At 42.9% G+C, this 26497-nt stretch overlaps 1 protein-coding gene across 1 annotated transcript in view; it reads left to right on the top strand.

The window, feature by feature from the left end:
- The window catches only part of LOC148042140 (uncharacterized), a 106883-nt gene that overhangs the window by 44138 nt on the left and 36248 nt on the right, over positions 1 to 26497 (top strand). The window contains exon 3 of the mRNA XM_087685615.1: positions 12580 to 12637. Within this exon, the coding sequence (XP_087541741.1) occupies positions 12580 to 12637 (58 nt within the window). The remainder of the gene's footprint in view (positions 1 to 12579; positions 12638 to 26497) is intronic.

Genomic DNA, 26497 nt, shown 5'->3' with positions numbered 1-26497 from the left:
CTTGGTAGGCCACTAGGCAGCCGACGTGCACCCTTTGTCCGATGCCTTGGCTGCTTTGGACGCCTTGGGTTACATAAACATCACCATGGCTGGCCTAACCTTTCGACTCAGTTTTGGGCTTGAGAGGGGGTGTTGAGCTAAAATATGCATTACTTGCTGATTAGCCTCTTAAACAGCCCCAAAACACACTAAAAATGCTCTTTTAGAAGACCCTAAAACGGGGAGTGGTTTGAGAGAGTTCAGTGGAAACCCTAAAACGGGGAGTGTTTCGAGAGAGTTTAGTGGAAACCCTAATTTTTGGGGCCCTTCCACATCTATAAATAGATAGGCTGCCCCCATTCAGCCATGATCCTTGTTTTGCAAGTTACACCAACCCACACACCCTCTGCTGCTGTTGGCGCCCAGTTTCCAGCCTGTAGCTCGCCTCCATCTGCTGTCCAGTCATCATCGACTGTAGCCACATCATCTTCAGCCTGTCCATTGCTGTAAGCGACAGCTCTCAGCTGCTCCAAACTGTCCCAGATTGCTGTTCAGCCTGCTGTCCATCATCTCTAGGGTCAGCCAGCCTGCATTTTTAGCATTGCAGACCTTGACACTCTCAGACACTGTTTCAACCTGCTGTTTACAGCAGACTGTGCACAGTTTCCAGTCCCCCATCGGTGGTACACTGCTGCATTTACCAGTTTCCAGCCTCCAGACTGCTGCGTTTTGGTGACCAGCCTGCTGCCATTCACTATTCAGCATTCCTACACTCTGACTGGTGGTCATAGACTTGGGATCCGTCTTTGGTGGACGTCACACTCTGACATTGCTCTGCCTTTGAGCACACTGTATACTCTTACATTCATTCACTTCAGACTTGTGTTCTCTCTCGCCCTTCTTTTGTTTGTGTTTGAGTTTTGAGTTTTGCATTTAGGGTTTGAGTTTTGCCCTCTGTGTTTGTGTTTGTGTCTTTGTGATTCACTCCAGAGTTGTGTTCTCTCTCTCCCTTCTTCTGTTTGTGTTTGAGTTTTGAGTTTTGCGTTTAGGGTTTGAGTTTTGCCCTCTGTGTTTGTGTGTCTGTCTTTGTGTTTCTGTCGTGGTCGTACACTTTGTTTGTCCTCAGTGCAAACCCGAGCACTCTTCTTAACAGTGTGTAGGTTCTTCTCAATATTCATCAATGCATACATTCCCTTGATCTATGCATTAATTGGTTTTTATTGATATTCCATACATAAGGAGTGCATCCTTTGATCAATTGATAAAAAATGTGCAACGGGTTGCTTGGCAATATGGAATTCATCATGCCTTCCTTTGCCAGCAATGCATGCATGTGAGGATGATCTCATAAATGAATTTTTTAAGATCTATGCTACTTGTTTGGCTAAGCCTTTGATAGCTATGTATGAAGAGGTTTGGGCCATTGGAAATATGCTTGCAGCTTGGAAGTATGGTGTTATTAAGTTGATTCCTAAAATTCCTTCACTGTTGGTGCTCAAATGTTGGAGATTGATCTCGTTGATGGGCAACATTTATTAGATCTTCTCTAAGGTGTTGGCTAATTGCCTTCATGAGCATGTCCCTACTATTGTGCATTCAAATCAGTATGGCTTCTTAAAGGGTAGCAATATCTTGCATAACATTCTGAATGTGCATATGGGTATTGACTATGCGCTCATGCAGACTATGGGCTTCGGACCTTGCATCTTTCACTTGATATATAGTATTAGTAGGGATGCTTCTTCTCAAGTCATGCTAAACAGTGGGATCATTGAGCCCTTTGCTTTGGCGTGATTAGTTAGATAGGGCTTGTTGGGATGTAAAGGTCCTTTATTCACCTCCGTGTATTTTACACGTGTATTGTTATGTTGTACATGTGAATACACCCTTACGGGCCCTAAGTATAAATACATTTTATTCTTTGTGTACCAATACATTGTTGGTACACCCAAATCTGTTCGTCACTCTTACTCTCACTCTCACTCACCTGTTCACTTCCTCTGTTGCAAATCTTCACGCTTCCGCTACTCGCGCGCTCCAACAACTGGTATCAGAGCTGAGGTTAAGGTGCTCGCGCTCCTCGAAGTCTGTGTGAGACAACACCAGCTCTTCGCTCGCAAGAAATCAGTAAGTTGTTACTCATACAGGTCAGGTCGTCACTGTTTCCAGGCATGTGTATGTGCTGGACAGTCAGGCGACAGTGTTGCAGGTCACGTTTTGTGCAAGCGACAGCCTGATAGACAGGCGATAGGTCGTTTTTGACCTGGCAGGCAGGGACATGTCGTTTTTTGATCAGGCGGCAGTCAAACAGGTCACGAGCAGCCAGGACAGGTCGTTTTTGACCAGGCAGGCAGTCACGAACAGGTCACGAGCAGCCAGGCGCAGGCTGCACAGGTCAACGCTGGTCACAAAACTGCAGCGACAGGCTGCATGGCATCAGGCGCAGGTTGCACAGTCACGCGATGCAGTTTCGTCACGTTTTTTGATCAGGCGACAGCTCACGCAAGGCTGTGTGGCATCTGACGGGCAGTGCAGGTCAACGGCTGCAGTTCGACACATTTTTCCTTCCATAAATTTTTAAAAATTTTCTAAGGTTTACTGCAAGCAACCCTTTGCCACTGACGGGAGTTCGCGCGCGCAAGCACAGTTCTCAGATTTGGTCAAATTTGAACCTGGAAATTTGGGGCTTTTCCCAGATTTGATGCTGTTTATGCTTGACAGTGACATCTGTGTCAGAAATTGCAGACATTGTGCGCATTGACCTCAATTAATTTGGGGATTTTTCAAAATTTGTTGGAATTTTGCTCATCCGAGTAAAATTTCTTGGCCTTGGACCAAGGAAAATTAGGGCTTTTCATGTATTGATGCAATTTTGCTGAGCTGAGTCAGTTTGGCTGACATTTGCGCACATTTGGACCTGGAAATTTGGGATTTTGTGCAGAATTTGATAAATTTCTGCATTATTTGCATGTGCAGTCTGGTTTATGTCAAAACAGCAGAGGATTATTGCTGGTTATGCAAGAACAGCAGTGTATTTGCTGATTTAGCTTGTGCTCTTGTAGTTCAGTGCTTTTACACTTGTACTTGTGAAAAATGGCTGCAACTTCTTCCAGTTCTGACATTAAAAGTTTGATGGAAATCAAGCGATTTGATGGTCAGGGCTTTGATCTTTGGAAAGATCGTATGCAGGGCATACTGTTCTTAAAGGATTGTGAGTATGCTTTGCAAATGGATAAACCCGCACAAATGTCTGAGGCGGATTGGGCCAAAGTCAATAAAAGGGCTGTGGCTTATACAAAGATGGGTGTCACTGATGACATTTTGACAGACATTAAGGGTTTAGACACTAGTCATGCAATATGGGAGAAGTTGAAGACTACCTATGAGATCACCACACCTGTTAATTAGGTGCATTTAATGCGCAAGTTGGTGAATATGCGGCTGGATGAGTCCAAGCCTGCAGCTGAGCACTTGAGTGCATTTACTGGCATTTTAAATCAGCTCAAGGATGCAAGTTTGGATTTTGATGATAAGTTGAGGGCGATCTTTTTGATCATGACATTGCCTGACTCTTGGGAGACTTTGGTTGTTTCTCTTAGCAATAACCCCAATCTCACATATGATGGTGTGAGGGGTTCGATCTTAAATGAAGAAATTAGACGTAAGTCTAGTGGAGAAGGCAGCAACTCAGCTTATAATGTTAGAGGCAGGGCTGAAAAGAAAAATGCAAATGCTGGACAGAGAAGCAGGAGCAAGAGCAAAGGAAAAGAAAAGAGTGATGTTACATGCTATTAGTGTGGTCAGAAGGGCCACAAGAAGCCTGATTGCAGGTATTACAAGAAGGAACAAGAGAGAAAGAAGAATGCAGGAGACAAAAAAAAGAAAGAGGAAAAGACAGATGCATCTGAGGCAGGTAAAGGCAAGGAAAAGGCCAATGTGGCCTCTAGTGTTGTCATAGAGGAGCTCTTAGATGCAGAGGCTGATGTATTATGTGCAGTGGATTATGATGCCCTTGTATGTCACATGCAGGATATGCAGATTACCAAGGCTGATGTGATTGATGCACTTTTGTCAGTTGATGATTGTGTCACTCAAACTTGGATTGTAGACTCTGGTGCCTCTTTCCATGTGACTCCATGCTTGGAGTGTTTTGCTACTTTTGATGCAGGCTGTTATGGCAAGGTTTACCTTGGAAATAATCATGCTTGCAGCATTGATGGGATTGGCACCATACACTTGTCTTTGGATAATGGGCAAGAACTTGTGTTGAAAGATGTCAGATATGTGCCTAGCATCAAGAAGAGTTTACTATCTGTTGGACAGCTTGACTTGCATGGTTACACCACACTGTTTGGTGGTGGTTTGTGGAAATTAAAAAGGGGTTCCATGCTAATTGCTAAAGGAACCAAGAAGGGCACTTTGTATTGTCTGCACTGTAAAGCTTTGAATGGCAAGTTTCTTGTAGTTGCTGAAATTGGCTGTCATTTGGAGTTATGGCATAAGAGATTAGGCCATATGAGCCAGAAAGGTCTTGATGTTCTTACCTCTTTGAAGAGGGTTGATGGAAAAGGCTCTAAACTTGATTTTTATAATGACTGTCAGTTTGGAAAGCAAATGAAAAATTCCTTTTACTCTGGTGTCTCCCGTAAGTCAAATGTATTGGACTTGGTGCATTCTGATGTATGTAGCATGCCTTTGAAATCGTTGGGTGGTGCTGCATACTTTGCCTCTTTTATTGATAATTGTTCCAGGAAGATTTGGGTTTATTTGTTGAAAAAGAAAAGTGAAGTGTTTGCTGTTTTTAAAACTTTTCATGCATTCGTGACCACTCAGACAGGTAGAAAGTTGAAATGCTTGAGAATTGATAATGGGGGTGAGTTCACGTCTAATGAATTTAAGTCCTTTTGTGACTTGCATGGGATCAAGAGGGAGCTTACAGCCCCTTACAACCCTTCTTCAAATGGTGTGGCTGAAAGATACAATAGGACTCTATGTGAGAGAGTGCGGCGCATGCTGTCCACTGCTAATCTCCCTCATGAATTTTGGGGAGAGGCACTTAAAACCGTGGTTCACATTTGCAACCACTCTCCAAACAGGTCCCTAAATAATGGCATTCCTGAGGAGGTTTGGTCTGGCAAACCGGCCTCATATGACCATTTACGAATATTTGGCTGTGATGCTTTTGTGCATGTTAGAAATGAGTTGAGGAATAAACTTGACCCGAAATCCACCAAAGGCATTTTCATGGGCTATGGTGATGAGTGTGAATTTGGCTATATTGTGTGGCTACCTCAATCCAAGAAAATTGTTCGCAGCCGTAATGTTGTGTTTAATGAGGCAAAGTTGGTGAAAAGTACTTTAGCCTCTGATGAAGACATGAAAAAGGTCAAATTTCAGAATTCGCAGCCACCTATTACTTCAAATGATGAGCCTCATGGTGCTGTACCACAGGCTGAAGCTGATGATCAGCCAGTTATCTTTGAGCCAGATGATGATGGACAGCAAATAGAAGCACAGGGAGGTCATGGACAGCAAGATAGACTTGCTGATTATGAAAATGCAGGTGCTGGAAATGAAAATGAAGGTGCTGTACAGCATGAACAGCATGCTGAAAATGGCTTACAGCAGCCAATAAATGCTGAAAATAACATGCCTCCAGATGTAGATCTGATTCCTGAGAATGTAGATCATTGGGTACGCAGGTCTACAAGCCTAAGAAGGCAGCCACATAGGTATGACCCCTCTTTGCATTATGTGATGCTTACTGATGAGGGTGAGCCTCTGACATATAAAGAGGCTAAGTCATGCAAATTCAGCAATAAGTGGGAGCTAGCTATGCAGGAAGAGATTAAATCTCTGTATGCTAATGATACTTGGGATCTTGTGTCGTTGCCCAAAGGAAGAAAGCCTCTTCCAAACAAATGGGTTTACAAAGTAAAGACAATTGATGGGAAACCCAAGTACAAGGCAAGATTGGTTGCCAAAGGTTATGCACAGAAGGAAGGGATTGACTTCCAGGAGGTCTTCTCACCTGTTGTGAAGATGACCACACTACGTGTGCTTTTTGCTCTCACTGCTGTATTGGATTTAGAGCTGTACCAAATGGATGTGAAAACAACTTTTCTGCATGGTGACATTGATGAGGAGATCTACATGAAACAGCCCGAGGTTTTTGTAGTTCCTGGAAAAGAGCAGTTGGTGTGTAAACTAAAACACAGCTTATATGGGCTGAAACAAGCACCACGGTAGTGGTACAAAAAGTTTGACACTTTTATGCTCTCTCATGGGTTTACGCGCAGCCATGCAGATCATTGTTTGTATATGAAAAAGGATACCGATGGCAGTCCTATCATACTTGTTTTGTATGTGGATGATATGTTGCTAGCTGGGAAGAGAAAGACTAGCTTGGATGCTCTCAAAGATCAGCTGAAATCAGCTTTTTCCATGAAAGATTTGGGGAATGCAGAGCATATATTGGGCATGAGGATTCGTAGGGATAGAACGCAGAAATTGCTGTTCTTATCTCAAGAAAAGTACATTGAAAAGGTACTGGACAGATTTAACATGGCTGAAGCTAAGCCTCTCGGAGTACCCTTACCTCCATACCTTAAGCTTAGTAAAGCCTACAGCCCAAAAGATGACATGGAAGCCAATGCTATGAAGGGAGTCCCTTATGCATCAGCTTGTGGCTCTCTTATGTATGCTATGGTGGCTACTCGTCCAGACATTGCTCATGCAATGGGAGTTGTTAGCAGGTTTATGTCAAATCCTGGCAAACCACATTGGGAGGCTGTCAAGAGTATTCTTAGATATCTGAAGGGTACACAAAGAAAGTGTATTTGCTATGGGCAGGGTGCACTTAATTTGCAGGGTTATTGTGATGCAGACATGGCAGGTGACTTAGACACTCGCAGGTCCACTAGCGGGTATGTCTTTACAGTTGCTGGAGGGGCCGTCTCTTGGTGCTCCAGGTTGTAGAACATTGTCGCACTGAGTACTACTGAAGCTGAATATATATCAGCTACTGAAGCTTCTAAGGAAGCTATATGGTTGAGCAGACTCGCAAAGGATCTCGGCATGTCTGTGAGTACTCCAGTGTTGGGATGTGATAGCCAGAGTGCTGTGTATCTGGCTAAAAATGCCATGTATCATTCACGCACAAAGCATATTTATGTGCGATATCACTTTATCAGACAGATTCTGGAGGATGGTCTAATCACATTGACCAAGATCAAAACACAGGACAACCCTGCAGATGTTCTCACTAAAAGTCTAGGCAAGGCTCAGCATGAGCATTGCATACGACTAGTGGGAGTTGGTTAAAGGTTCACTCCGGACCTTTAAGTGGGAGGTTGTTGGGATGTAAAGGTCCTTTATTCACCTCCGTGTATTTTACACGTGTATTGTTATGTTGTACATGTGAATGCACCCTTACGGGCCCTAAGTATAAATATATTTTATTCTTTGTGTACCAACACATTGTTGGTACATCCAAATCTGTTCGTCACTCTTACTCTCACTCTCACTCACCTGTTCACTTCCTCTGTTGCAAATCTTCACGCTTCCGCTACCCGCGCGCTCCAACAGGGCTGCCGTCAGAGTCCCTTGTTTCTACCCTTGCTACCCATCTTGTTCTCATGATGTTGTCACATTTGTTGATAATGGGCAATTGATTGGCTTATCCGTTTTGTGGAATCAACACTTTGTTGGGGAGGCATTGGTTGATGATACCTTTATGATATTGAAAGCTGATCGGGATAACCTCCATAAGGTGTTGGACATCTGGGACTTATTTGGTCAAGCTTCGAGGCTACATATTAACACTTCTAAGTCATCTCTCATCAGTTGCACTGTTTGTGATCTACAGGCCTTGGGGTGGAAGGGGGATGTGATTCAAAAAGGGAATATTGCAAGACATCTAGGCTATCCTTTGGCCCTTGGGTGTCAAGGTTATGCCTAGACAATTATTGTGATTGATCTCGGACAAGTTGGAATACATATTCCTTTTTCAGAAATCTCAAGCATGGCCTTTTCATGTGCGCCTTAAAGTGGCATAGACAGTCATGCTCCCTATGTTGATTATGCCATATTGACAGACTGTGGTGAACTGTCTTGCTTCAAGGAAGCAATGGACAGACAGGACAGGAAATGGTATAAAGCCATGTTGTCAGAGATGGAATCTCTTGAAAAAAATGACACTTGGGACTTGGTGCAGTTGCCTAAAGGGCAGAAAACCCTTCCATGCAAATGGGTTTATAAGATGGTCACTTCTGGTTCCTCACCAAAGTACAAAGTAAGATTGGTTGCAAAGGGGTACAAGCAGGAGCATGGAATTGACTTTAATGAGATTTTCTCTCCTGCAGTCAAGATGACTACATTGAGAACCATTTTGGGCCTGGTTGCAGTTGAGGATATGGAGGTCATACAGATGGATGTAAAGACTGGGTTTTTGCATGGTGATCTGTATGAAGACACATATATGCAGCAGCCTGAAGGGTTTGTTGAAGAAGGGAAGGAAAAAATGGTATATAAACTCAAAAGGAGTTTGTATGGGTTGAAATAAGCACCAAGAGAATGGTATCATAAGTTTGATACATTCATGCAGTCCCAAGGCTTTCATAGAAGTCAAGTGGATCATTGCTTGTACACCAAGAAGGCAGCAGATGGCAACTTGATTATCTTAATTTTGTATGTTGATGACATGTTGATTGCTGACAGGGATACTCATGCCTTGGATTCATTGAAGCAAAGTCTTCACGGTAGCTTTGACATGAAGGATCTTGGTGATGTAAATCACATTCTTAGCGTGCGAATGCTCAGAGATAGATCGAAAGGCTTGCTCTATCTATCTCAATAGGAGTATATCTTCAAAGTTTTGCAGCGTTTCAATATGGAGGGGGGGAAAACAATTGGGGTTCCATTGCCTCCATATGTGAAACTTAGTGCAGAGGACAGCTCTATATCTGATGATAAGAAGGCTGAAATGGCCAAGATACCATATGCTTCAACTGTTGGCAGTTTGATGTATGCTATGGTTGCTACATGTCCTGACATTGCCTTTGTAGTGGGAGTGGTTAGCAGATACATGGCAACCCCTGGCACGAAGCATTGGGATGCAGTGAAAGGTATTATGAGATACCTCAAAGGCACAAAGGAGTTGTGCATCTGCTTTGGAAAGCAGAAGGCATCTGTTCTTGGCTTTACGGATACAAACTATGCTAGTCATGTGGATTGCAGGAAGCCCACTTCTGGATATGTGTTTACTTTCACAGGAGGAGTAGTCTCTTGGATCTCCAGGCTATAAAAGTGTGTTGCATTGTCTACTATAGAGGCAGAGTATGCAGCTACTACTGAGGCATGTAAGGAGGCTTTATGGCTTTCATGTCTAGTGGGAGAGCTTGGTATCATAGAGTTACCTGTTCTCCATTGTGATAGTCAGAGTGCTATCATGCTAGCACGGAATCTTGTCTTTCATGCAAAGACAAAGTATATACAGGTGAAGTACCACTTCATTAGAGATGTACTTGACAGCAAGAGCATTGAGCTTGTTAAAGTGCATACAGATGATAACCCTACAGACCTTCTCACAAAGGGTTTTCTAGCAGAGCGGTTTGCTCATCGCCGACAGATGATGGCAGTTGGATAGATATATGTATTTCAGCTTTGTACATACCTAGACTTAGCTGATTCTTTTCTCCTCTTAAGGCACATTGCCTTTAGGTGGGAGGTTGCTGGGAATAAAGGCCTCATGCCTTTTAAATGTGCTCGGGTGTGAACACACCCTTAGCACTTGTACTTACACATATATATCTATCTAAAACCTAGAGATACACACTCGACATTGTACCTGAAAACGTGTTGACTCTCTACCCTGCTCTCTCTCACTCTCTCTGTCTCTCACTGTGTGTAGGATAGTCTATCTCGATCTCTATGCCTAACCGGTCCCTACATTGCGATGGAGTTCCACGACCTTACAAGATCACTGCTGTCGAGTACAATTTGATTTTGATGCATCGAGCCCAGCAGTAGATAGAAGCTAAGTCTGAATTTCACCCTTTAGATTCCGTGCATTGATCTATTGGCCATGCAAGAAGGGCGGAATCTCCACTTAAGACTGGCTATCCGCAAGTGGAAACTGGCATTGGTAACAATTCTAGTCTTGTGCTTGTCCAAGGTGCCATCAATCAAGTAATTAGTCTTATAGACCCGCTTTACACCAATCACCTTCCACTTCCGAATTCTGATTATGCTTGATGAAATTGAGCTCCTCATGTATAGCACGAAGCCATATATGTTGTGCAAGAGCCTCATCAATAGTAGTAGGCTCATGGTCTTGTATAAAATTTGAGACATAAGGGCACAGTTTAGAATTAGTGAATCACCTTGCGGAGCATGTAACTTGGCTAATCTACGTGGGCTTTTGTTAGTGTAGCAAGGAAGTGAGAAACGCTCGCATTCTACATAAGTTGCATGTACACTATTAAATAACGATAGGCTCATCATGCTGTGATGGAGACCGAGAGGTCTCCTATAGTTGTTTTGCACTTTCTTGGGATAGGGACTTTCCCTCATTGGGTAAGGGTATGTTCCCCTCATCAAAAGAAGAGGGCTTCCCCTCGGATGGCTCAATACACTTGAGGAGATGGGAAAGGAACAGAAATACTTGATAGAGGAGTAGGAGTTGTCAAGGATGGAAGGGGAGCAAAAGGGTGAGAGGGAGGGGAAGGAGTTGCATATGAAGAAGGGGTACTGACAACAACGTGGGAGGAAGGAGAGGAGTTGTTTTTTGGGGGAGGGGGGGAGTGGGATTACCCGATGACCAAGGAACCATCTGCAATACAAGCACTATCAATTGGATAATCTGAGGCCACAGTGTCATTCATCCCTGCCAGCCTCAATCTTTCTTTGCTTTGGGTCATAGAGTCTATAGCCCTTTGTGGTTGTACTATAAACAACAAGGATAAACTTTTTCAACTTCGGTTCCATCTTGCCCTGTTTCTTCTTGTCCACATGGACATAGGAATCAGACTCAAAGATGTGAAAATGAGACATGGAAGGCTTCTTTCCAAAGAAAGCCTTATATGGAGTCATGCCTTGTAATACCGAAGTTGGAGACCTATTGTGGATATGAACTGTTGTAGCAATCACCTCATCCCAAAGGGAATAAGAAAGACCTGGGTGCTTCAACATTGAATGACTCATCTCAAGCATGGTCATGTTGACATGCTCCACCACACCATTCTCAGATGGTGTGTTTGGATGAGAATATTCCACCTCCAAATTGTGTGCTACTTGCAAGATTTGTCAAAAGCCTTGGAGCAAGACCCTCCACCATGATTTGCTCTTACACCACGAACCTTGAAAGAAGTTTGCGTTTTAGCAAACACCTTTCAATCACAGAAGTTGGAGTTTGCCTTACTTTTGTACTCTAGAAAATGGGACCACACTACCTACTAAAATCATTAACAATAAGCATTAGATATTTGGCCTTTCCAATGGAGACTGTGCCTACAAGTTTGCATAAGTCAATATGCACTAACTCAAAGTGGAGTAGTAGTCTTGCAAGAAGCAACTCGTGGATGAGGTTCCCTTTGCTACTTGCCTTGTAAGTGGCTAGGGTATAATGGGTGAATGGGGGTAAAATCTAGAAGTCCCTCCCCTAACTTCTTTTGAGAAGCTTGTCTCCATAACAGGCATGCCAAAGCAGCCCAACCTCGCAGGAAGTCCTACAGCACGGCGATGAGCTTGTAAAGCCCACCCTCCTAAGTACCCATTCAAATAATAGAACCTATAGGAGAGTCTTCAACGGTCAGACCATCCTAGGTGAAGACCACGGGAATATCTAGTTGTGTCAAATCATAGATGGAAAGAAGGTTAAAACCTAAATTTTGTACATGAAGAAGTCTGGCAGATGAAGCTTGTTTGTTGGCTAAAGGGGAATAGTTCCCACTCCATGAATGGGTATGAAAGAGTAGTTCCCACTCCAAGAATGGGTACGAAAGAGTTGTCACCAACGGTGATGGAACCTCCTCTGGAATGAAGATCCTAAAGCCAATCTTCTTGGTAGGTCATATGTGAAGAGGCCCTATTGTCAACAAGCCATGGCTTCTCCTCATTGGAAGAAGCAAGTGCTATATCTTCGACCTCGAACAAATGGACAAAGACCGACTCAGTAGTAGCAAGGGTAGCTGTGGAGTCCTTGAACTTCCTTTGGCTTAAAATGGAGGTACTACTATTGACACTTCTCTTCTCGATGAGTGCCGTTTCCACAATGTGGAATCAAGAGCTCTCTCTGCTCTAAGGCCTTTTCAGGGTTTTTGAAAATTTTCTGGGCATAGTCACTTAAAGTTTTCCCTTCCAAGCATCACACATGATCTTGTTTACATTGGAAGAAAATGGATTTGCACTTAACCTTTGAGATTTGACTTGATGATGTTACTGAAAAGTATAGAAATGCATGAGGATGTATTCGATGCAGGATAATCAACTTGGCAGTACTTGTCTAGAAAGAATTATTGCTGCTTTCTCTTTGTTAGTAGAATAGATAGGTGATGCCAGGAACTTTTGGAGTGATCACTTGCCCTTGCTTCAATCTTGCAGGGAAATGTGCCAGAGTTATAGCTGCATTGAGAACAATAAGCCTGGAAGTTGTGAAAAGGTATGCTATGCTGGTGTCTCTTCAATTTTGTGCGACCTTTGATTGCGGTCACATGTATTAAATTCTCTTATGAGGGTGCTTTGGACAAGATGTGCATAATGTGTCAGCTTGCTGTACAAATATAGTAATACGATTTTCACACAAGCTGAACAGACAGAATCCATCACAATGGTAGATCAATTGCACCGGTTAATGAGTGGATTAAAAATATGCATGTGAAACACAGACACTTCCTACTATACACCTTCATGATTGAAATGAATAGGCTGGAAAAATTCCAATGGTTATTAGAAGGGTGATTATTAAACTCTGTTCTGATTGAAATTGTAGAAGTGTCTAGAAGCTGTGGTTGTAAGTGCTAAAATGAATCAAATTTAACTTTAGATTTGATGTCTTGAAGTGATGATGGCATTCTTGACTGAACCAGTTGAAGTAGGCTAGTATGATGTATAATGTTGGCTGGCATTATGAAAATTTCTGGAATGTTGAGAGATCCAAACACACCTTGCAGTTCCTGGATGAGGCTGACTAGTATGATTGATCCTCTTCACCAAACTTTAATCTCAAAATAATGTATGTAAATGTACCTCTACAACATGTGGTCCTACTTTGTACTCACCCTTGAGAAAGGTCAAGAGGCGATTCCATTGATTCAGGGTTAGGAGAATCATCATTCTTTATCTTGAGATTGATGATCCACCATAGCTATGAGAGTACACAACAAAAGAGATGCACGAACACGGAGAGAGAAGGGAAGAGAGACTGAAATGGATGCAGAGAATGGGAGGGATAGACTGCACTGATTTGAAAATGAATGCTGAATACAAAGAGGACTGATCAGTCCCTGCACATAGCTCAAGGGTCAGTGAGGGCATTGGATCAGGCTGATGGACAGTAGAGATGCAGGCTGCTCTCTCATACATACACACACACACACACACACACACACACACATTAATGTCCACATAAGGCCAATGTGGCCTATGAGTCAAAATCCAAAGTACATCCATGTCTAATTTCATCTCATCAGTAAGGTGAAGATAACATTAAATTAAATAAGTGGCCTATGAAATAATGCTAAGAAATAACTTTACAATTGGACTATGCTAGAGTAAAACCATGTCTAGTATTTGTCCCATTGGTAGAAAGAGAAGGAAATCCAAATCTGACAGAACTATGTACAGAAAAATGTGATGGGGATTGTAGGTTGGAGCTGATCTCAAGGTTTGCACATGATCTCAGCTATGATGTGATCCATAACTACTCCATTTGTAGAGGAGTTATTGATATAGAAAAGTTGATCATTAGGTGGTTTGGAGACAAAGTTGGCCTCCAATTCTTTTAGTACTGCAGGGATGGTAGGACATTTAGTGGTAATATGCCTTGTCTTCTTATATTTGTTTCACTCCATTTTGTCAGGATATTTTTTCCAACAATTACTGACAAGATGTCCCTTCTTATTGCAAAAGGAGCATTTAGTGGAGACATATGAACCAAGAGTTGCTCACGGGTTGTAGATTCCTGACTGGTGCTGCCTTTTTTCTAATTTCTTTTCTTCTTATCTAAACAAGATTGGATAGTGCTTTCCAAGGTTGGACTTGGGATATTTGTAAGAATTACAAGGGTTGGGAATACCTTCTTTACATCTTTTAAGAGAATTGCAATGGCATCTTCATCATGAATCGGCACTTGAATTGAGGAGAGCTGTGCCATGAGCCCTTTTATATGAAAAATGAACTTATCTAGGTCTTCTCCTTATACTCCAAGCTAAAAAATTTGATCTTAAGGGAAATTTTAGAGTTCTTTCCTTTAGCCCCATAAAGCTTTTTAAGCTCATCCCAATTTTCCTTGGCAGTGGAGAGTTGGTCAATGTGATGAATTAAGGATTCATCTAGATGAAGCATGATTATGGCTTGGGCTCTTTCATCATCTTCTACATCAAGTGGTTTCGATGGATCAATAACCTTGGTCCCTTTGATGAAGGGCCAGAAGCCCCGTTCCATCATTTTATACTTCACTAGTACTTGCCATGGATGAAAGTCTTTTCCATCAAACTTACGGATTTGAGGTCTAACATTTGCATTAGCCATGGCCATGATAGGAAGGTCTTACGAATTGCTCTAGGCAATGGTAATGTCTAGTCCTTTACACAGTGGCCAATAAGTGCGGAAGCAAAAAGAGATGATTAATATGTAGCATGTTCAAATGTGATGTTTTACAAAATGAGATGAGGAATAAGGACAATGGTCTATGTGTTTGTAACCTACACATAGCCTTACAATGACAGTTAGGCACTTAATGAATATGCTTAAGATAGAGACTAATCTCTTTAAGATTGAGATTTAGGGTAAAGCATCTTCCACATGCTGATTAGAAACATGATCATGACTATGAGATGTAGCATTAGTGCTTACATGCACTCATCTCATAGTATATGTTTATAAGTCAGCTTTCTTATGAGCTTGATGATGTTTACGAAGTGTCTTGGAACCTAAGATGGAGCTTCCAGATCTGCAAGAGCTTCCACAAGACTTAAATCAGTGACCGGACAACCCATAACTAGGGTTTTACTTTGTGTGAGCAGCAGGTAAGGAATTATGGCAAATCCTTTTAGGGTAGAATAGCCCACTTGGGGGCTACAAACGCCCTATGAGGGCTCAAGGGATTGTGCCCTCTGTTGCCCAAAGTTGAAGCTTGAATGTCCACGCTGTAAAAAACTGCGTGAGATTTGGATCTTCAGCAATGCCACCTTCCTCCTTGCCCAATGTTGGAGTTTGTTGTGGCATGTTGAAGCACCCTGAGCTAGAGAGCAAGTCTCCAAAAGAAAGCATGGCAAAATATGTTGTCTTTTGTTCTCCCCAGGTCCTCCAACAGAGGTGGATATGGTAGGTAGCTATGGAGGTGAAGAGGTATAGTGAGAAAATGACATGCTCATGTGCACTTGGTGGAAAATGGAGTTGAAGGAAGCTTGTTGGATTAGAGATGGCTTTGATACCATGTTGAAATATCAGAGTGAGAGCAAGAGAAAGTGTGCACAAGAGAGAGAGAGAGCTCAAGGACAAGAAGATCTTGCTTAATGAGTTGTTCACAAGTACAACTGGTACACTCTCCTCTACATTGAGAGTGACCTCTAGGCTGTTTAAATAGCCTTTCGATGGCTAGGGTTAGAGTTTCTCCCCTACTCCCCAGTTCATTCACACACAACTACCCTTATCCACCCTTGCATACATAGGGTTCACATGCCTATCTCTCAACACCATTGATATGCTTGGTAGTGAGTCTTTGGTGTCTTGTGATAATGACTTTGATTCGAATGTGGCGTGGTTTTCTCCAATGTGGTCTTCATAGACGAGGTCGTTGTATTGATTGAAGTGAAATGGCTCTATCCAATGTGACTCCATGGCGTGGAATGGGAGGTGGTTGGCGGGGTGGCTCTGTCTCTGCAAGGCTAGTAGTGTCAATAGGGTCAGATTTGTGAAAAAAAATCTGTAATTGCTCTCTAGGTGAGCTTGTCTCTTGTCTCATAGCAGTTCTGTGCGGCGCCTTTGGAGCTCTAGGAGGAAAGGACCTAGGCATCTTTGATTCTCGTACTCCATGACATGACGAAGAGGTCCAAAACCATTATGGAAGAGGCAGTGGCACCATCCTCGTATGTCATAGTATACTGTACATTTGTATATATAATGTGCCTCTGTCTCAAGCTCTTGGCTATAAAGCTGACAAGTCCTATCCTCTATTGGAGTATGTGTCCATCTACCTGTCTCCGTCTGTACACTATGAGAGGAGATATGAACTTGTCCAATAGTAGCGTGTATGTTATGGAAGAGATGGGTGTCCATGTATGCTGGCCGAATAGGGAATCCGTCATTAGAGAGATGCAAGAAGTGACTCTAGTAGAACTCTATCCTCAATCCTAGAGAGAGTGGTGGGTGGATCCATGTCCTCGTGGTCTCAATTGTCAAGATATCAGCTTTGATCACCTGGTTCAACTTTGATCAGCTAAGAGGAAGTGTAGGGCAATCAAGGCTGTAGTCAAAAGGTGGAAGGCGGTTGATATTCAAACCATGTAGGCTTGTCCTAATAGTCATCTGTGAAAACCAACAGTTCTTCTCACCCTATGATGCCAGTTGTCTAGATGAAGTTAGTGCCAATTTGGTGTATCTATGATGTGGGAAATCACATAATTTGTGCCAAAAGGTCAGTGCCTTGTGAAGAGTGCCTTCGTGACTAAAGGTACTGTCCCTAGCTTTGCTCTGATAATGGGATGTGGAGTGGAAGAATGTGGAGTGGAAGACTTACTTGTAATGATATGTGCTATCATCATGATCAGTGGCCTTTCCATGCTATCCAACCCATCATAATTGTCACGAGGACATGTTTTTTTGAAACCTCACTTAACATGTGGATTAATTTCTAATCACATGATTAAGCAAATGATGCATATATGAGGTGCAACTGGGGTTAAAGTAAATTTACGAGCCCGGGACCCAAAGAAATCACGGGATGTCAAAGGCAAAAGTTGCTATAAGTTATGTCGCACACGTACTTGGTGGTATTTGGTGCCAGTTGTTAGCCTAGGTCATCTATTTGGCCATAAGTGTCAGTTGATGATACTAGAGAAGTGGCGTTTAATGGTACCTAACGCCAATTTGATGGTCAAAGATGGCTCAGAGACACTCGGGAATGGAAGTTACCTAGCCAATTTAATTATTGGCCAGTCAGATTATTTTTCAGGGCACCGAAATGGGGCAAAAGAATACCAATCAACAGCGGGAGACGGCATCTACAGGCTGTTGAGGCAGGGCAGCAGCAGTAAATGACTGATTTTCTTCAGTTCTTTGCATCTACATGCTGTTGTGGTAGGGCAGCAACTGCAGTTGACTGATTTTCAGTCATTCTTCGCGACAAAACTCTGAATTTTCTCTCTCTACAGCTTTCCCTCTCATCTCCCAGCCATTTCACAGCCTTGCTCCAAAGATCTTAGCATTTGGACCCTTGGAGGCTGAGAAATTGCAAATTTCTCTGCTGTAAATCCTAATTTACAGCAGAAATTAGGGTCTTTGCATCAGCCTTGGGAAGTGTGCCATAAATTGGAAGCTCCAAGACTTGGATTCAACAGGGCTGAAGGTGAATTTCAGCTAAATTCAAGTGGAGGACTAACCAGCCATTGAATTTGGGGTATTTCCATCGTCTATGAAGTGAGTGAAGGCCAACCGAGTGCCCGAAACAAGGGGCAAAATAGATCGAAGACTTGCTGATCACTTTGGATAGCAAGGGGACTTTGGATTGTGAAGGGATCGGGAGAATCCCTTTGTAAATCAACTTTTTCTTCAATAAAGCTAAAGAAATACCGAAAGGGGTGCCAATTTTGGGGCCAATCAGGTGTGCATTGTCCAAGATCAGTAGGTAAATTTGTATTTTCAGATTTGCATTTATTGTTTGCTGCTGTAATTAAGTTGTAATCAGGGATTTACCACCCTATCCGAGGAGGAAGATTGGTTTCAATAATAATCTCTCTTTGTTCCCATTTGATTAATGGAGGGAGTGAGATGCTTGTGGTACAAGTTGCAGCTCCATACCTCTACTCCATATAGTAGTGTAGGTGTGACTAGGGTGTCAAACAACCATAGTTTGGTGTGAGGCTCCTAGAATTGTATGTGAGCACATTGACTCTCAAGTGCCCCTAGTGCTGTATAGCCTTGTGCCAGACATGTCTCTGATGCTCCTATCAACATAAATCCTAGGCCACAGAAGGTGGCTCCCAAATACACATATTCCCTCACATGGCTCCACTATCTCTTCTCCAAATGTGAACTAATACATGGATCTAGTCACCCTTGCTACTACTGAAGTATTAAAGACCACGGTTTTGGTCCTACCAAGGTTTATTGTGAGATCTTTGTCTCTACAAAAGACATGCAAAGCACCTAGGTGTGCACTGCAATCCCTCTTGTGAATCTGAAATAAGCAATGTCGCATGCATACAATAATATTGGTATTAACACCCCTACTCTAGGTTGGCTTTGGCTCCACCTTGGTCAATGTAATCAAACACTTCATCTATATATAAACTAAATAATGTGGGTGAAAGCAGGCATCCTTGTTTCACTCCTATGGTATTGTCAATCCTGTCTGATAGTTCCCCAGGTGCTCCAAGATGACTTGTCATTGTCTCATATAATGCATATATACCCCATCGTATACCTTTTGGCACTCCAACATCCTGTAATCTCTGCATAATGCGTGTACGAGGCACTGTATCAAAATCTTTGCAGAAATCTACAAAGTAACAATAGATCTTTTTGTCTCGAGCTCGACCCTCCTTGATAATGGATTGGAGTGTGAGGATATAGTTTAGTGTGGCATATTAGCATCTAAAACCTTCCTCTCCTTGTGCTCTCTTGCCTTGCATCTCAGTCCACTCACAAAGTTTCATGTTCCAGTTTAGATCCATGTATCTTGGCCAAGGTATGGCCAATCATGATAGTATTGTAGTTACTAGGGATCAAAGGATTACCACTCTTAAAGAGTGGAATCATAGTATTGTCTAATCAGCTCGTAGGGAAGCCCTCGTGTACTGCTCTATTGAACATATGTGCTAGTATGTTGTAAGTATGTGAGAAATGTTCTGCCACTAGCACATCCTCATCTTGTGCCCTCCCATTTCGTAATCTATAAATTGCATCCCTAATCATTTTCGAGGTGAAGAAATACCATTGTATTGGCCTGCAAACCTATGGGGATTGTATAGATGTTTGTCCTAGTAGATCATATAGGTGTCTTCCATATTTAAGCCAAGCTCTTGGTGATGTAATTTGTATACGGGGCTGTTTTTCATGAAACATCTTTCATGCACTCTTTCTATCCCGTCCCAAAAATAACTGATATATCTTTGCTTCTACTTTTGCACAGAGAGAGAGAGAGAGAGAGAGAGAGAGAGAGAGAGAGAGAGAGAGAGAGATTAATGTCTATGAAAGGCCAAATTGGCCTATGAGACCAAAATGTTAAATTTGAAAATTTAGGGGAATTTTCCATCTCTCAAAATAGCTGACATCTAATGCTATGACTATCTAAATGGAAAATAAACGGTGAAGAATATATAGCTAACGAGTACAAAGTGATATCTAAGGTAGATACAGTGTGGAATTGCTCAAGAAGCACTCATCTTAGGATATCCCTCATGGGTCTATCTAGCATAGAGAGATTGAAGTGGCTAGATAGGGTCCCCCTATGACGGTGTAGTATCCTTTGTATCTGTAGATGGTGCCTCCTGTGAGGGTGTGGACTAGTTGGATGTGGGTAGCGGGCTTTGCATCTCTTTGTAGCTATGTCTAAGGTGGTCCCTCGTGGTGGCGCCATTGGTTGGTGACTAGGGAGGGCTCCGTGGTGGAGGGAGTAGTCGATGCTTTGTAGAACTCCGTGAGTGCGTGCTGGTGTTTGGCTCCGTGTCTCTGCTGCTAGATTTGTAAGAGGTGCTCTCTGTGGTGGTGTAGCTCCAGTATAAAGAGCTCAAGACATTGTTGATTCAGGAAATCCATAACCTTGTATGGCGGCCTAAATTCCTCTTTGAAAAAGCAATGGAAACACCCTTGGATCTCGTAGTACATTGGGCATCTGCATAAGTAGTGCTCCTTCGAGATGACAAAGTTGGCAAATCCTGTCCTTCGGGGGGAGAGAGTCTATGCCGTATCTACCTGTCTTGATACGGAGATGATGTGTGGATATATGGAGCTGCTTAATGGCACACTGTACACCATGAGATAGGTGTGTATCCATGTATCTCGAGCGAACAACAAAACCATCGAGGGATACGTGTAGAAGATGCTACTAGTAGAAAGCCATCTTCGTCCCCAAATCCTCAGTAGGCATCACCTATGTCTTGGTTGTGTGTGTTTGAATAATGTCCATCCTAATGATGTGGTTTAGCTCCTCTCGGATGAGCTCCAAGTGGGGGAAAATCCAAGCTGTAATATAGTAGTGGAAGGTGATCCATGTGCAATCCATGTAACTATAGCCATGCCTCTATCCGGGCATACCAACACTCAGTATCGCCCTTGTAATACTAGTTGTCTAAATGACTCTAGTGCAAGTTGGGAGTATCCGTGTCTCGGCAAGGTCCAAAGCCTATGTAGGAAAGTCATTGTTTGGAAGAGGGCGTGTGTCACTAGAGGTGGTGCTCCCATCTTTGCGCGTTGATAATCTCATGTGGTATAGAGGGCTTACTTTGAACCATCTATGAAATCATCAATACTAGGGGTCTTGCCATTTGCTTCCACCCCTCATACATTTCCTCTTCCCTAGGTGGTGGATGATCCTCTATGGCTCTTCTCGTGTGGTAGTCGCTTGATCCCCATATGGGGGACCCCATATAGGAGTGCTACTGTGACCAAAGTGTTGAAGAGCCAAAGCTTCGTTCGATGCTCTTGAAACTGTATGTGTGCACATTGGCTCTCCATCGGCCCCAAAACTGCATAGCCTTGTGTCAATCTATCCTCTGTTCCTCTCAAAGTGAATCTTGGTCTTGAAAATGTGATTCCCAAGTAAACATATCTCTGGACTATCTCCACTATCTCCTCTCCATATGTGAAAGGGGTATCGATTATTAAATCCACTGGAAGAAAGTGTTAAACATCATAACTTTGGTTTTCCCAAGGCTCACTGTGAAATCCTGTCTTGACAGAAGGCTTGTCGTGCATCTAGGTGGTGCTGCAATCCCTATACTAGAGACAAGGACTATGCCATCGGCATACAGTAGTATGAGTATCAATCCCCCCCCTAGGGCACTTCCCTCCCCTTTAAGTCCATTAATGTAGTCTGATATCTTATCAATATAGAGGCTGAATAGAGTAGGCGTTCTTGTTTCACCCCAATGAAGCTGGTAATCTCTTGTGACCGCCCTCTTAGTGCTTGTACTCGCCCTATAATAGACATGTACATTGCTAATATCCCCCATCTCATCTCCATCGGGATATCTAGCTCCTATAGTCTTTGCATGAGTCTAGCACACGATATTTTGTCAAAGGCCTTACAGAAATCCACAAAGCAGCAGTATACCTGCCTTCCTTGTGCCATGCTCTCCTCGATGATGGCTCGAAGTATGAGGATATGATCAAGAGTGAAATTACCCTCCTATTACCCTTCCTAAACCTTGCATGTCCACATGCCTGATGTTGGTGTTGTTATAACAAACCTTTTGTATATCAATTGTTACTGAGACGTAATGGCTCAATGATTCCAAATTAATTTGATGCTCATGTACTTTAAAAGGCAATTTGTATTATTTAAGTGTTTAAAAATATGATTAAATGTTCATCTTTCTGTTTAAGGGTATCTAATGGCTAGAACGCCCCTATAATTATACTTGGGTCATCATTGACAAGATGCCCAAGAGAAATTAGAAGATTAGTCGAGCGGTCAGATTGACTAGAAATCAGATATGACTAAGAGTTTTACACTCTGATAGTCACATTGACTAGAAGCCTATATAATGAGTGGTTTCAGAAAGTGAAACCAAATGCTTATGATTGAAGAAATAGACCATGAATTGGTGAACCTGTATACGTTGCTCAAATAAAAATTTTGTTCGTGTTTGGAAGCTTCTTTCTCTGGAAAGTTGACATGTGGCATCTAGAAGAGGACGTGTCATTTTGAAGAGACAAGTGTCCCTACACTTGTCATTTTCAGCAAACACTTGTCATTTGTAGCCTGTACTTTTCACTTTTGAGTACCCAAGCCCATACCTATATATTGAAGAGATTTCTCTTCATTTGGAATAAGCTCTCATGTTGAAATTTCAGCCACATGTTTTGTATTCTTCTATCTATCTCTCATCCAAGAAGCACTTTTTACTTAGTTTGAACTAATTTAAGCACTAAAGAAGAAAATCATCTTGCTGTCCAAGTTTGTAGAAATTAGGGTTTTAAAACCCGAAGTTTTAGAATTGCAGCAAATCAGCCTTTTGTATGTGGTTTAGGCACTTGGTGCGTGTGGTTTTGTTTCAATAAATTCTTGTAAAGAGGGAGGGGCCGGTTCTCCTCTCTCTCTCTCTCTCTCTCTCTCTCTCTCTCTCTCTCTCTCTCTCTGTGTCTCTCTTTGGCATGACGTGACGGGCGTGACGTTGGCGGGCGTGATGGGCGTGATGTTGACGAGACGGGCGTGACGGGATCGTGACGGGCGTGACGTTGGCGTGACAGGCAGGACGGATGGATGCTGATGCGACAGGCGTGACGAGCCGGATGCGGACGAGACAGACACTAGCATACGTGTCTGGCAGAGCAATGTACTGTGACGAATGAACTGTGACAAATGTACTGTGGCAGCAACGACGAATGAGTAATGTGGTAGCAGTGACGAATGAGTAATGTGGCAGCAGTGACGAATGTACTGTGGCAGCAGTGACGAATGAGTACTAAGTGAACAATGACGGGATGTATCTGTAGTAAACAGTGGTGGGCCTTGTGAACAGTATCTGCAAAGATGCGCAGTGACTGATGGGACAGTTTTGGGTCGTGACTGTGACTGTATAAGAAATCTGTTGACTCTCTCAGACTGACGTGAATGCAGACCTGTGTGAATGTACTGAGATTGCAGATGTACTCAGACTGATGTGAACCTTGGCGTGGTGTGTAGACTGGAGACTTGCGTGATTTCAGACTGACGCACATCAACATTTCATGCTACAGTGACAGTTTAGGTGAGATTGACAATCCTATGCTACATTGACAGTTCATGCTATAATCATATCTTATGATGCAGTCACATTGACAGTTTATGATATACTGATAGTTCATGCTATAGTGATAGTTTATGTTACTGGTTTACTACTCTAGTCAGACTGTAAACAGTTTTATGCTATAGCACATAATATAATCATGATGGAAGAAACTGACAATGAAGGAATCACAAAACCAACCATGGAGACAATGTTTTATACACCGCCAAAGAACACGAGATACAAAATGTACGGGCGTAAAACCCGAGATTGGAATGTCTCTCTAGGGTCAAGTAGATATGGGAAGACATCCCGCAAAATTAATGAAATACTATATGAGGAGATGTTGACCATACTCCGTGCTGAAATGCGATACCATGAGGAAGGAAACGGAAAAGGATATACAAGAGCGGGTTTGAGCTGAAATGATGGAAGAACTAAAAAAGGAGATGCAACAAACATTGGATGCACACGTGGCAGAGAAAGACTCAATGATCTCTAATCTACAAGAAGAACTAGAGGAATGCAAAAAGAAACTGGACGCACAAAAGGAACCACAAATCACACCGGAACTACAAAAAGAAATGGATGTTTTAAAAAAGGATATGCACACCTATGCAAGTCAAAGAAAATGCAGAATTGATAGATGTGGCAAAAAAGAACGAAAGAATGCATGGCAACAAAGTGGAAGTTATGAATGCCACCTTGGAAGAAGAGGCAAAAAGACGGGCACGCGCACTCCACGTAAGAGTGGTTGGACTAGATAAGAAAAGCTCCCCAATTAAAGATGCTACAGCTCTTGCCACTAAAATTGGGGCTACAGATGTACCCATCATTGGGGCTTGGCGAGTCGGGAAAGCTGACACAAAAACCAAAGTCCTCATCTTGAAGTTTGGAGACTTGGAAAAGAAGAGAGCTTTCCTCTCCAAGAGGATCGCTCTCAAAGGAGAAAAGATCTACCTAGATGAAGATCTCACCCTAGCCTAGATAGCCCATAAGAGGGAAAATATGCCACGTGTTCTAGAGGCACGGAAAGGAGGTAAATGGGCTGTCTACAGAGATGGAAGAGTCATCATCACAGAGAAAAGGATAGCATGACGGTGCGTGGCCTATGAGACCCTAAAGTTCACGCTGTGGAATTGCAATGGCTCCCTTAAGGCAGATGCAGGTTATTTTGAGGATACTTTCAAAGGGATAGACATTGCTATGTATATTGAGACACATCAATGTAAAGACAGCCGTCTACCTGATGTATATGGATATAGATGGGAAAGTGTATATCGCCCTCAGCCTAGGCGGCTTGGAGGGACGAGGGGATCAGGAGGTGTGGCAATTCTATTTAGAGAAGAGCTCCGAGATACAGTCCAAGTGGTACATAGAGATGTAGAGGCAAGATACATGTGGATCAGGTTACGTACAAGCAGAACTCGAGACATGTATATTGCCATATGCTATTTTCCCCTTGCATACTCTAAGTTTGCCCCTAAAGAGGCATCCCCGTATACACCACTATATGAGGACATAATGAGGTACATGAGAATTGGAGATGTTCTACTAGCAGGAGACTTTGATGTACGCACAGGAAGCAACCAATCTGCTTTCTTCGTGGAACAAGCATTGAGTGAATGGGCCGAGATGCATGGCCTGAGATCAAAAGGCCAGGCTGACTTCAGTAGGGGATATACAACTCTAAACCATATCTTTACATTGAGAGCAATCATCGAAGAAGGCAAGGCATTCAAGAAAAAGATCTACTGCTGTTTTGTAGACTTTCGCAAGGCCTTTGACATAGTGCCACGTGCTAGACTCATGAGAAGAATGCAAAACATTGATGTGCTTGTAGAGATACAGTGGAGTATCTATGCCTTGTATGAGACAGTGACAGGCAGAGTACGAGACACCTGAGGGCATCTCAGATACAGTCAATAGCACCATTGGGGTGAAACAAGGTTGTCCACTTTCACCGACACTATTTGGGCTGTACATAGATGAAATTTCAGAATATGTGGACAGGACTGGTGGAGCCGGAGCCAGCCTAGCTGGAGTGTTGATACCATTACTGCTTCATGCCGATGATATTGTACTTATATCTGACTCACCTGAGAGACTAAATAGACTCTTGGATGCATTATCAACCTTTTGCAGAGATAGAGATCTTAAGGTGAACCTTGGGAAAACTAAAGTTATGGTATTTAACACTTTAGCTGCTTGGGTGACAAGAGCTGAGCATAAGTTTACTTTTGATGGAGAGCCAGTGGAGATGGTTAGGCAGTATGTCTATTTGGGGGTCACATTGAAGGGTCCACAGTTCTCTTGGAGAGAGACATCAGAGGCTCGTTTGGCAAAAGCATATGCAGCCTTAGGTGCATTGGAGAGGCAATGTGCTCACATACAATTTCATGAGCCGCACACCAAATTGTGGCTTTTTGACACCCTAGTTACACCCACACTTCTATATGGGGCAGCTATTTGGGGTCCGAGTCTCTTTCACACGAGGAGATAGCCTTTGGGAGACCAGGATGGACCAGAGAAGGAATACTATGACGGGTGGGAGCATATGGAAAGACCACTGGTCATGGTGATCTCATGTATGATACGAGCGAAGAGCTCAACCCTACATGAGATTATCAGAGCTGAGTTGGGAGCATCACCCATGGTGGCTGAGGTCTTGGTCCAAGCAATGACTTTCATACATAGACTATGGGAGCTCCCCTAAGATAGATACTTGGAGCTCCAGAGGTGCAGAGCAACAATTCTACGGAGTAGGAGGCCCCCACAACTCAGCTCACATAGACAGAGAGGAGTCATTGACTTTTTCACTGATACACGACAGAGTATGGCAAATACCACTACTACTGCCACACAGCCTACAGGAGTACATAATCATTGGACCTCATCTTCTGTAGGTGTCCCTTTGGATAGAGCAGTGGCACTTAGTTGGTCTAGGCGCCCACGTCCACCCGGACGAAGGCCTAGACATCCACACCATAGACAAATTAAAGCCATCATTGAGCGCCACAGGAGACAGATGCCGAGACGCCTCAGGCATGCAGAGATACACCTCCTTAGAGGACAGACATATCATTGATGGAGAGTTTTCCTTTTTCTACTCTCACTTTTAGATCATTGACATGTTTCCCTTTTATAGG

This window comes from Lygodium microphyllum, chromosome 1 (genome assembly GCF_053477565.2).
Source record: "Lygodium microphyllum isolate KBCC chromosome 1, Lygodium_microphyllum_v1.1.10, whole genome shotgun sequence".
Classification (NCBI taxonomy): domain Eukaryota; kingdom Viridiplantae; phylum Streptophyta; class Polypodiopsida; order Schizaeales; family Lygodiaceae; genus Lygodium; species Lygodium microphyllum.
Note: the sequence above shows the minus strand (reverse complement) of the source record. Positions and strands in the feature narration are given on the sequence as shown.